The sequence below is a fragment of the Microtus pennsylvanicus genome, chromosome 3 (genome assembly GCF_037038515.1).
Source record: "Microtus pennsylvanicus isolate mMicPen1 chromosome 3, mMicPen1.hap1, whole genome shotgun sequence".
Taxonomy (NCBI): Eukaryota; Metazoa; Chordata; class Mammalia; order Rodentia; family Cricetidae; genus Microtus; species Microtus pennsylvanicus.
In genome coordinates this window covers 74,866,622-74,879,624 of record NC_134581.1, presented here as the reverse complement: position 1 = coordinate 74,879,624, position 13,003 = coordinate 74,866,622, and the positions used below count along the sequence as shown (strand labels likewise).

Sequence of the window (13,003 nt, the reverse complement as noted above, 5' to 3'; positions counted from 1 at the left end):
ATGCCTGTATCTGCAGACTGGTCTAAGGGACTATGCTTTCTCTTTGTGGAGGAAGTTTTGAGTTTTCCTCCGACATGATGTCTTTTAAAGCTGTATCTTTGTCATAGCAATTCACTGAAACCCCCACCAGGGGTTTTTGCTGGGGAATGTGATGGGGAAAGGTGGTTGGCTTTGAGCTTAGCCCTGAAACTCATTGGTTTGCATTCTGCCACCATATCTTCCCTCAGACTGTGCTGTCCAAATATGCAAGAGAATGAATTGCTCTGGGGCGAGAAACCACTAGGTTCCCCTCTTCATTCTGTATGCACATTACTGTGTTGCAAAGCTGAGGTAAGAGTTAAGGTGGCTGTGGTTTCGAGAAGTGAGAACTAGGCGGTAATGGCTCCCCCTCCAGAGTGCATACGAAAGCTCTGACTTGGGCATGAGCTGAATTTAATCTTTTTCTTACCAGATGCCAATTTAAAAAGAATTCATTGAAGGGAAATATGTTGCAGAAGGAAAAATTTCACAATCTGTATCTACTTAGCAACATATTTGATGTGATGCCATGTTTAATTAATATTAGAGCGTCAATCCACAAAGTCATATTCTCTGCATGAGAAGAGGGTTCTGTGTAGGACAGGCCGACCTAGGGAAGACACAGATTGTGCACTGTGTCAGCGTTCCTTCGCATTAATAGTTTTCACGTGCACATGTGAGCGTATGACTTACAGACATCCGGCTCCAGTCTTGAAAATCATACTTTGAGCTTTTGGAGAGATCGCCCAGCAGATAAGAGCACTGACTGCTCTTTCAATTCCCAAGGTTTTCAGGACTCAGGTCCAATTCCCAGTGCCTACAGAGCAGCTCACAGCCATCTATAACTGTCATCATGAGGATCCAACTCCCTCTTTTGGTGTCGAGAGCATCGGCTTACACATGGTGTGCAGACATACATCCAGACCAAATACCCGTGTATATATACACACATACACACAATATACTCTTTGGAAATTCGTCTAGTTACCTGCAGCTTTACTTTTGTTATAAACACAATAAAGCAGTTCATGTGTACTTTAAGCTAAATTATGTAGCCCCCAATAGTCTGTAGCTGTGAGAAATCCTTGTTCATTAAACTGTTCGGGTGTCTCAAAACAACCCTGCTTGCGCGACATCCCCTGCTTTCTGACTTCACGCCCTTCTGTTGTTCCTCCTCCTGCTCTTTAGAACCCCTCCTTTTCCCGCTTACAGCTAGGGCTGTTCTTGTGGCTCAGGAACATGTTGGGACCAGCAGGTTTGCGATTGTCCAGCAGTTCTTGAGTGCTCCAGGGCTGGTGCTCCTTAGTAAGGAGGATCAGGAGAGCCAGGCCTGCTGTGAAGTGCACAGTGCTCTCTGAGGCACAGCCCTCAGGTTAGGCCTTGCTGTGTCCTCCATCCTGTGGTTCAGAGTGACTTTCCTGAATGGAATTCATTTTTCCCCCAGCTCTGTTCCTTTTATATTCTTTCCACATCATCTGGCAGCAGGTCAGGCGGCTCTGAATATTGCCCACAGATTGTTAGCTAGTTTACTTTTGGCCCCTGGCTTGTCCTTTGACGGAGGAATTGATGTTTTAGATTCAGAATTATGTTGCTTAGTGAAGCCAGTCTAATCCATGACTTGGAATGCTCAAACTTTAATAGGGCTAGATTCCAGAAATTTTGAAATAACCTCACTACCTATATACAGTAGATCCTCTTTAACCCCTCCCCCCATATCTGTAGGTGATAGGTTTCAAGACACAGAGGGGGCGCCTGGAGCCTTCTTCCTTACTAATAAAATAGTGTAGGAAATTTATGTAACTATACTCTTTATCTTGAAATCTGATTGTACTGTAGGTCTTAGCAGCTATAGTAATGATTTTTTTTTTTTTGAGACAGGGTTTCTCTGTAGCTTTGGAGCCTGTCCTGAAACTAGCTTTTGTAGACCAGGCTGGTCTCACTCTTCCAGTCCTCTAGCCTGAGCAGGATTATAGGCATGTGCCATCATGTCAGATTCTTTCTAATTATGGCGAGAAAGTGAAGGAAGTCCTTCCAACTGCCTTTTGTTATGTCAGAACTGCTGGGTTGCTAGCATTGCTGCTCTTGTATTTTGGGGCACTTGGATCAGTAAAACAAGGGCTGCCTGAGCCTGAGCGGAGCGCTGCTGCAGCAGCCAATCTGATAACGGAGTTGGTGACAGAGTAATGGGAGGGTAGCAGTACAGCATATGTGCTGTGTGGAGAGATGATTTATGCCCCCGGCAGGACAGAGCTGGTTGTACATAACTCCTCAAGCTTGGTAGTGTTGTGTGGTTTAAAACCTATGCATTGCTTATTTCTGTACTTTTCTGTTTACTATTTCGAGATTGTGGTTAGTTGGTACCTGAAGCTAGAGAGCATGAAACTGGGGTTAGGTTGGTTGGTGCCAGTCTCGTCTGTGTCTGTCATGCGTCAGGCACTCTTACACAGGTTGCATGCATGACCTTAGTTAACAGGGGCTCTTCAGAGAAGTTCCTGCCCCTGTGCCCACATTTTACAAAGCCAGAGCTACAAGAACTAAAATAACTTGCTCAATGTTCCCAACTTTTTAATTCGAGCAACTTGGCTTCTTTTTGTTCTTGCTTGTGATCCTATATCCAGTACTGGGCAAAGCTTCACCTTTTGGTGTTTCGTGGAGTCTTTGTCTCACTTGTTTCCCTGAGGAGCAGAGAGAGTTTGACACTGTGAAGGTGTTCTCTAAAAGAGGTACTGTTTGTCATGACACTGTTTGGGGAGCTGCCCCAAGAGATCTGCTCTGCCAGAGGCAGATCCTGGGCCAGCTGGTGGAGTTATACCTGTGATTTGGCAAGCAACCAGTAGATATGCCTGCCAGTGGCCAAAAGTCGTACTTCTCAGGAATTCGAGATGAAAAGAGCTGCCAGGATTGTGAGTGATTCTGTTCCTCCATGTTAAAGGCCCCATCACCACCTCCTACTTTGTATGTAGAGTGCGATGTAGAAAGACCTCTCAAAAACATGGAAAAAAAATTTAGTGGATTGAAACAAAGTGTGCCATCTCTCATTCCACCTTAAAATGTCTATGCTGTGTCACATGGTGAGTCACTCATAGCATCTCACTCGTATCAGGGGCTGATGTAAAGGATTGCCTTTGAGACCAGCCTTGGCTACATTGCAAGGCTGTCTCAAGAAACTATGTGTTGCCAGGTATCTTCAGAATAATGGGTCAGATAGAAAAAGGGGTTGTACTGGGGTGTTTTGGGATTATAGATCTTCAGCCCCATATGGTGTCAATGTTAAGGATTTCTCTCCAAAGGCAGGCCACACGGACCCGCCACACACTTGTTAACAACTAAATGTTGGGCTCACTGCTTACTCTCTGTGCCTTAGTTTCCATATTAATAAAAGAAGGTTCACAGTCATGTGAGTGTCATGAGGCTTAGGGGCCTTGTACATGTAAGGCAGTACAAGCTATGACTGGCAGATACAGCTGCCGCCACCTGCACCCTGTTTGGCCTCCTCCTGGTGGCCCTTTACCGACATCTCAGACCTGTCACACATGCTTTGTCTTCATAAGAAGTCCCGCCCTCTGCTCATGGAAGTGTGATTTGAGCCAGCTGTGGCCCTATCTCTGCAGTAATAAGTGTTCTGTCCTGGGCATTTACTGTGTAGGCTGTTTCAGAATTGCAGAAGACACATCAGTTCTTGGAGTCTTTGAATCAACTTGCTTGGAATCCATTTCCTGTCTTCTAAAAAGAATTAGACCATTTTCTTCCTTGACATCCTGCAAACACATTGCTAGCAGTTTGTGTTTTATTATTTAATGGCTTAAAGTGGATTTAGTTTTTTTTTGAATAAACTCCTTTTAATAACGCAGCCATACATTTTCTTCCTCTGTTGCCAGGTTGCCATTAAAATCATAGATAAGACCCAGCTGGATGAAGAAAACTTGAAGAAGATTTTCCGGGAAGTTCAGATCATGAAGATGCTTTGCCATCCCCATATCATCAGGCTCTACCAGGTAGGAGGCCTGCAGCCACAGAGCCAGGACAGCCTGCTGGTCCAGGGCTGCTGTTGAGAAGATGTGGGTGCAGGGAATGTTTGTATGGTCATCTTAGCATCGCCCCACCCTTTTTTCCTACCCTCGTTGTTCCCCTGGCTGTTTCCTGGGGAGCTCCTCCTGTCCCCTTGCAGGACCTTTGCGTCTGTGCTTTGATACTCCCCAAGCATTACACAGAATGAGACTAAGGCTGAAACATTTCCTTGTTTGTATCAGAGTTCTTCAAGCAGCATGGAAACTCAAAGGGAACAGAGAACATGTTGTCTCCTCATGTGATTATTTAAAATTATGAGTTATGGTGGTGAAGGATATCTTAAGAATGACTTCTTGTCTTAATCAAAACCCCTGTCTTCTGCCCTTTTCTAGAAAGTACTGGGCTTAGTTCTCCAAGCCATCCTTAATTGTTTTTGATAATCTGGAGGTAAATACCTTGTCATGGAAGAACTTTCTGTTGCAGTTTTCTTATCTTCCTAAGAAACAAGCCTGCCTTGTGCCATCGTCAAAATGACTTGCTCGCCTTACGGCAAAAGCATTGAATCAATTGGATGGAATTTCAGACCGATGAGAAAAGGAGGACTTTGCCTTAGCGAAGAGATATTTTGGGGAGAGGGTGGGGTGTCTCAGATTGCAGTGCATTGTGTGCATTCAGTCAGCCCTGCTCACAGCTCTGCAGCTGAGCAGTCATCTCCAGAGCTGAGGGAAGTGGCCACCCACTCTGTGTGTGCATTGCTGTGAGTCTGCAGTAGATGCTTCCTGACTCAGGCGTGTGTAAGGCTGGAGAAGCACACTGCCGGCACAATGGGCAGACTTGCATAGCCTGCTGATTTTTATGGAAAAGAAAACAAAGTGAGACATGTGTGGTTAAGCCAGCAGCTGTAGGCCTCCTCTCTGGCATCAGCTGCTCTCATGATGAAATGAGTTCAGTTGTCAGACCTGTTGAAATGTATCTTAGTAAATGATGTTGGGCAACCGCTACCTTCCATAAGAAGCAACTTAAAGACCTCCATGATGCTGTGACTTGCATAGTGAGTGGTCAGCGTCTTACCCTTGGCTCCCTCCCTGTCTTGATGGAGTAAATAAATTTTAGTGTTTTCCCCCTTTGTTTATTTTGTTTTGCTTGTTTTGTAACACAACCTTATTCTGTAGCCCAAGCTAGTCTCTAACTCACATCTGCAGAGTGAGCGAATGTGTATAACTTACTGGAGACCCAGTTTTGAATTCCTGAGAAGTTAATAGTAAAAGATTTGTACCTAATGAGAGTTAAGAAAAGGGAGGAATATAAAGAAAACACATAATACTATAGATGGAGTTTTCTTGTCTAGCAGCCATTCTCAAACACACTGAGACTTATATAAATTATAAATGCTCAGCCAATAGCTCAGACTTATTACTAATTAGCTCTTACAACTTAATCCATTTCTTTTAATCTCTGTGCTGCTCCAAGATTTGTAGCTTTTACCCCATCCCTAACTCCTTCTGTGCCTTTGACTCCTCTGACTCCAGATACTTCTTCCTCCCATCATTCTCAGTTTGGCTTTCCCGCCTAACTTTATCCTGTTCAGCTATTAACCAGTCAGCTTGTTTATTAAACCAATCAAAGCGACATAAATTCACATAGTATACAGAAGTATTATTCCACAGCACAGTACAATACTTTTTTCCCTGAACACCTGCAATATATTTAATATAGGACATTTTTTTGTCATGTAAGTGAATTACAGAGACAGGTCTCATAAAGAATGGGTTAATACCACCAGTTTTAAAGACTTTTGTAAAAGGACACAGGCTGTTTTACTGGAAAATGAACTTATTATGTATTCATTTATATAATGGAGTTTTATTAAGCTATTAAAAAGAAGGGATAGACCCAGGCTTGGCATCACGTGTCTGTAGTCACAGTACTTGGGAGGCTAAGGTAGGAGGGTCACAAGTTCAAGGCCAGGCTGCACTCTGTAGTAAGTTCTAGGCTAGGCTGATTGGTATAGTAAGGCCCGCTCTCAAAAAAGCCCCTCCAACCAACCAACAAATGACAAATATACACACACAAAGATATGTGTGTCTGTTCCATCAACTATACATATGTCATGTTAATGTGTACAGATAAAAAAGCCACCAGCAATCAGTATAATTAATAAACTACAATATAATTAAGGTGTAGGTCTGTTGTGTAACCTATGGTACATCAGTATGGCCAAAGTGAGGAACTAAATTTATTTTAATTTTAGTTAATTTTAATGTAGAAACTGAAGCACTCTAAAAAAATTTAAAGATTATTGAAACGATAATGTTTGTGGACATATTGGTGTAAACTATGAAAGTTACTTCCTGCTTTTCTTTTAGATTGTGGCCAATTAGATCCACTTGGTGGCCACAGCTCACTTGTGTTCACCTGACATCCTTAGGAGAGGTGCCCAGTGCTGAGTGCCTTGGAAGAGTGAGGTGAAGACAGGAGTTAGAAGCTCCAGGCTTTCTGTTTATGCCCTGGGTGCTTAAAATGTTCACACTGATCCTGGCAAAGAGGAAAATAACACTATGTATTTTTAAAAAGTAGCAAAATAGAGACTGGACAAAGCATAAGTGAATGGGTTCATTATTGAAAGGTTTGGCATTTTTATGGGATCCCCCTACTTTGAATAAATGGTCCATGGAAAGGAAAGTTGACATTTCCATTTAAAATTCAAGTCCTGTGTGGTTTCTGGGCGGTCCTTAATGAGTCCCAGTGTTTTCCCTAAGGCTCTTGTCCTGGTTTGGGGGAGGGGAAGGAGTGCTCGAGCTGCAAGTGATGGTGAAATTGAACTTTTTTCAGTTCTTAACAGCTTCAGCTTAAGGATCAGTGACCTGGGGACCAAGAGGACTATGCCTCTGAGGCAGTTAATGTCTTCTGAGTTTCAGAACCTGCAGATCCCAATTTCCCTTCGTCACAATCGCCCTCCCCACTGTGCAGTCCCCTGTAAAGCACTGCTTCTCTTCCTGGGCCGGCTGTCACCTGTGTCACTGTCCCTTCCCTGCCTTTGTACAGGTCATGGAGACAGAGCGGATGATTTATCTGGTGACAGAATATGCTAGCGGAGGGGAGATATTTGGTAAGTACATTCATTGCATCCTTTAAACAACTCTTGAGCACACTCTGCAAACCTAAAACAGCTGTCCTGTGCCTCTGTCACTTGCTCAGCTGCCCTTTGATGCTGCCCGTCAGCATCGTCACCATAATTTCAGGGTGTTTTTAGTCAGCCAGTTAAATCTCTCCACTGATTTGTTTCTTTAGCAAAGGTGTTTTGTTTGCTCTAGTTGGACGGGAACAGTTGAGAGAAAAAATCTCAAAACCAAACATTCCTGCTGATCATGTGACTGAGGGTCGTTCCTGTTGCCATGCTGTAGCTGAGGTTGCCAAGGGTGGTGAGACCCCACAAGTGTGGGGGCCCCTGGTGTGAGGAAGCACCCTGCATTCCTAAGCCTTGTTTAAATATAACCTTGAAACCTGTCTCTTGCTGTGTGTACACAGTTCCAATGAATGGTTCTGATCACTTGGTGGGTTTGCTTCTTGTAACTTCTGTTTCTTGTTACACTTGACCTTAGAGGGATTTTGTTCTGGGCAAATCTAGCTAGGAATTGGTAAAAACTGAAGAAAGAATTCTTTGTGGTTACAGTGATAAACACTGCCAAATAGAGGTGAAGGGCAAACTTCCAAACTTAAATTCTTATATCCTTTATAAGAACCAATACTAATTTAAAATTCATTTAAATGTATAGTATTACTTTTAAAATAGGCATTCTTTTTAATTAGAGACTATATGGTGTATTTGTGTGTGCATGTTCAGATACAAATGGTAAACTTAACACAGTTTTAGCATATGTATGCATATGCTAAACTTAATTCAGCAAATTAAGCATTTGAAGGATAGGCCAGAAATGGTGGTACAAATCTTTACTTTCAGCACTCTGAATGCAAAGATGGGGGTTATAGACTTTTTGTGGGAATGCAGCTCAATGCATGAGCAAGCAGAATACGCTTCTGGTATTTTTAAACGGAAGTATCATGTAATTATCGTTACAACATACCATATAATTATATGAGTAAATATATTATTAATTGACACTATTAATATTAGTGTGTGTTTGTAGGTGTATGCATGCCACGGCACGTGTGTGGAGGTCAGAGTACAGCTTGTAGTAGTTCCTTTTTGCCTTCTGCCTGGTTTTGTGGCAGAGTCTCTTCTCTAATACTTTCCTGTCTCCCAGGCTGGCTGTCCTGTAAGCTTCTGGTTATTCTCTGGTCTCTGCCTCCCACCTCAGTGTTACAGACACCACAGCACCCCGCTTGTTGCACCGCTCCAGGGTCTGAACTCTGTTCATCAGGCTGTCAAGGCAAGCTCTTACCCACCAAGCCACCTCGGTGCTATTAGGAGACTTTTAAGTGATCCATTTAAGAAGAAAATGATGTATTACCCAGAGAGATCACTGAATCCTCACACGGACTTGTGCTGGAGCTCTGTGACACAACAGCTTGCCTAGCCTGTGCCAAGGCCTAGGTTTGATTACTAGAGCTACAAACCCTGAATTCCATCTCAGCATAGGTGAAGATGGGGACTGGTGGTAATGGTGGTGTGGGGACTGGTGGTAATGGTGGTGTGGGGGCTGCTGCTTATTTGCTTGTCTGCTTGAGGCGAGGTACTAAATGATTCTTGGACTCAGCCCCAAGGTCTCCAAAGAATGAGGTCTTCAGTTGTGAAGATGAAATTGGGACTAATGGTACGGCATAATTTTAAGTCCTGCATGTAAGTCCCTAGGTTTGACCTCCAGAACTGGGAGGTGGGGACGAATGTAATGAGCCAGCATGGTGAGAGCCCTGGCATATGCTCTCTTTTACCTTATGGTAAAGACCACATGGGAGATGACCTGTGGCATGAGTTCATATAGAATTCTCATCTACTGCCAATGAAACTGATGAGAAATATTTTTAAAAGTTTACAGTATCCAATGGACAAGCAGGAAATGAAGAAACGTTTATCCAAAAACATCTTTGAAAATTCAATAAGAAATAAGAGTTTGATGCATACACACAGACTCTGTGAAGTGGAGATAGATTCCATTCTAGACATCCAGCCAGGTCTTAGTCTAGACAGATGGCTGTCTTTTCAGGAAGAGATAGATTCCAGTCTAGACGTCTAGGTGGGTCTTAGTCTGGACAGATGACTGTCTTCCCAGGAGGATCAGAGCATTAGCATTTGTCACCTTTTCTGTTACCCATTGGGGAAGCTGTGTCCTGAAGGGTACAGTTGAAGTAGGGGCTCCCATGTCCAGAAAAGCACATTACTCCTTTGGGTCCTAAGACTTGTTCTCTTCCAGGTGAGTCAAGCTGCGATCCCATCAGGCTGCCTTCCATTTTCCTTTTATAGAATTTGCAGCACCCAGAGTGTGATTATCCCTGAGAAGTTTGCCATTGACCCCCATATCTAGCGTGTACTGGCTGGTTTTGTGTGTCAACTTGACACAAGCTAGAGTCATCAGAGAAAGGAGCCTCAGCTGAGGAAATGACTCCATGAGATCCACTGTAAGACATTTTCTCAGTTAATGATCAGTGGGGGAGGGCCCAGCCCATGGTGGATGGTACCATCTCTGGACAGGAATGCTTTCAATAAGAAAGCAGGCTGAATGAGCCATGGGAAGCTATTACCTCTCCACGGCCTCTGCATCAGCTCCTGCCTCCAGGACCCTACCCTGTTTGAGTTCCTGTCTTGACTTCCTTCAGTGATGTACAGTAAGCCAAATAAACTCCTTCCTCCCCAACTTGCTTTTTTTTTTTGTTTGTTTGTTTGTTTTTCGGGATAGGGTTTCTCTGTGGTTTTGGAGCCTGTCCTGGAACTAGCTCTTGTAGACCAGGCTGGTCTCGAACTCACAGAGATCCGCCTGTCTCTGCCTCCCAAGTGCTGGGATTAAAGGCATCCCAACTTGCTTTTTGGTCATGGTGTCTTCCTTGCAGGAATAGAAACCCTAACTAAGTCATAGCTCAAGTCACTAACTCAGAGGTTTCCCTGGGGAAGAAAACCAGACCATAATGCAGATAGATCCCAAAGCCTTCACAAAGGACCTGCCTTCATTCAAGTGAGAGAGGTGTTTAAGTGTTAGTGACAACAGGGGCTGTTCTCAGAGGCACCTGAGAAGAGATTCATGACTTGGCCTCAGCTATCAGCATGGTGGGCACAGAAGAGTCCCACAGAACAAGACATCACGAAAGAGCTTTCCTGCCGGGTAGTAGTGGCGCACACCTTTAATCCTAGCACGTAGAAGGCAGAGGCAGGCAGATCTCTGTGAGTTCAAGACCAGCTTGGTCTACAAGACCAAGTTCCAGGACTGGCTCCATAGCTACAGAGGAACCCTGTCTTGAAAAAAGGAAAAAAGAAGAGCTTTCTTAAGTCAGGAGTTGGGGGGGGGGTTGTTGTTGTTTTGTGTGTGTGTTTCTTTTTTTTTTTAAAAGGACTGATCAGAAAGTTTTCCTTCAAAGCCAGAATTTGATTGTATTGTTTATAGAGCAACTCATGCCCCAGAACATTGTTTAAAACAACAAAGCATCAGCTAAGAATTAACAGAGCTTAACAGCTGGGGGTGGTTAAGAAAAGAGTTGAAGAGAACTCAGTCCAAACCATTGAGATTCCAGATACACTGAAGCTGCTTCTCCCAGAAGAGATGACCCAAATCTGAAGAGAATGAAGGAGTCAACTCCAGGTGGTAGAAAGGAAGAAAGAGCAGTTAACAAGCCTGAAGGGGAGGTGCTACATTATGTCATCTAGAATGCCACTCTTCAACCAAAACAACAAAGATGAAGAAACCCAAAGCATGCACAATCATTGGACAAAATGCAGACCACTGAAAATGGCTGTTAGACTGATCACATGTTAGATTTACCAAAAGAAAAACTTTTAGAGAAACATTGTAAAGATCTCCACAGAAACAGAGGACTTCACAATTGAAGTAGCAATGGTAAATGAAGGTATAATGTCACTTCAGATAGAGAATACCAAAAGGAGACATTATTTTAAAAAGACATAAAAATTATGGGGCTGGGAAATAAATAAACCATTAGAAAGGTTCAACAACAGATTTAAACTGGCAGAAAGAAGAAACAGATTGAAGGAGAGGTCAGTAAGATTGTCCACATTGAAGCACAGAGATGAGAAGGATGAACTAAAGCAGTCCCAGGAGTTGAAGACAGTAAGGAACTTTCTGTGTGCAGTGGGCGGAGACAGTAGGGAGCTTCCTGTGTGCACAGTGGGCGGAGACAGTAGGGAGCTTCCTGTGTGCTCAGTGGGAGGAGACAGTAGGGAGCTTCCTGTATGCATAGTGGGCGTATCAGGAGGGCATAGAGGACAGAAGTGGAAACCATAAGAAAAGATGGTTGTGAACCTAGCAGATGTTTCAAAAACAGTAGCCCGCTGTTGCTGGAGACTGCTTGTTTGTTCCTGGCTGCCCAGACTCGAAATAACCATACAGAAATTGTATTAATTAAATCACTGCTTGGCCTATTAGCTCTAGCTTCTTATTGGCTAGCTCTTACATCTTAAATTAATCCATTTCTATTAATCTGTGTATCATCATGTGGCTGTGGCTTACCAGTAAGGTTCCGGCTTGACTGTCCCTGGCTGTGGCTACATGGCATCTCTCGACTCTGCCTTCTTTCTCCCAGCATTCAGTTTTCCCTGCCTAGCTCTGTTCTGCTAAGCCATCGACTAAAAACAAAACTTCTTTATTCATTAACCAATAAAAGTAACACATATACAGAAGGACTTCCCACACCATTTCCCTTTTTCTATTTAAATAAAAAGGAAAGTTTTAACTTTAGCATAGTAAAATTACATATAACAAGACAGGTAACAAGCAAAGATTTACAGTTATAGTATATCTACTTTATTTTTTATCATAACTAAAGAAAACTATAATTATAACTCTTTATTCTTCAACTCCATCAAAGACTACAGAATGTTATTTACCTAAGTTAACAGAAAGTGCATTGTAAGCAACTTCCAAAACTCTTGAATTGACAGTGACATTTTGCTGCCTAGACAGTCACCCAAAGTTCTTCTGTACCTTTAGGGCATCCATCTTCAGCCTGCTGGCCCATAGTATCCAGCAGACTTTTCCACGAAGCAGGAAATTTCAAAGACAGTTCTGCCTATATTGGTAGTTTGTCAGTCACTTCTGTGTCCTGCAGAATGACTACCAGACTCTTTCATGAAACAGGAACCCTGAATGACTGTTTCACTTTCTTTAGGCAGCTTTATTATTCATTTTTATATGGGTTCTGCAAGTCCATTCAAGCAGTTCAGGCAAGAATAGTTTCTTGCCCAAATGGCTAACCAACTCTATAAGGAGCCTCTTCAATGCCCATTTTCCTCTTGAAGTAATTGGTGCTGCCAGGAGGAGATGTGTCTCATGTTATGAAAAGTCTAAGTTCTTAAAACATTTTAAATGCCATATTCTGAAGGTCTCTGAAAGATTTGAAGAATACTTATCTAACAGAAATATATATATCTAGAAAACTTAACTAACTTGACTAGAAGCTTGACTGTTATAGATGACTCTCTATTAACCTATATTTCTTAATTATACATTGCATTTTTAAATGAGCTGCATAAACACCTTAATCAAGACCAGAAATATACATATAACAAAATTGATTTTAGTTTTGTATTAGACCAAGGTCCATACCAATGCAAATCTTTATAGCATATCCCCTTTAAAATACAAACAAACATTTATAAACAATATTTGGGAATTTGGGTGTAGTTCTCTCTAAACTGCTTCCTGCTTTGTGTTGGGTGAAGTAATTTTTGCGGGTGTTCACTGTGATCTTTCAGGGGCTCTTGGTTCATCAAACCACATTAATCTGGAAGGAATCCATAGATTCTCATCTTCTGTGGAAACAAAAGAAGAGCCTCTTTTCCAAAGCAACATAT

General features: G+C 42.7%; 1 protein-coding gene across 4 annotated transcripts in view; it reads left to right on the top strand.

Annotated features, from left to right (window-relative positions):
- Sik3 (SIK family kinase 3) overlaps positions 1-13,003 on the top strand; it is a 220,860-nt gene that overhangs the window by 112,151 nt on the left and 95,706 nt on the right. For all 4 annotated transcript variants that reach the window (XM_075966052.1, XM_075966051.1, XM_075966050.1 and 1 more), the window contains exons 2-3: positions 3,897-4,013; positions 7,072-7,135. In XM_075966052.1, the coding sequence (XP_075822167.1) occupies positions 3,897-4,013; positions 7,072-7,135 (181 nt within the window). The remainder of the gene's footprint in view (positions 1-3,896; positions 4,014-7,071; positions 7,136-13,003) is intronic.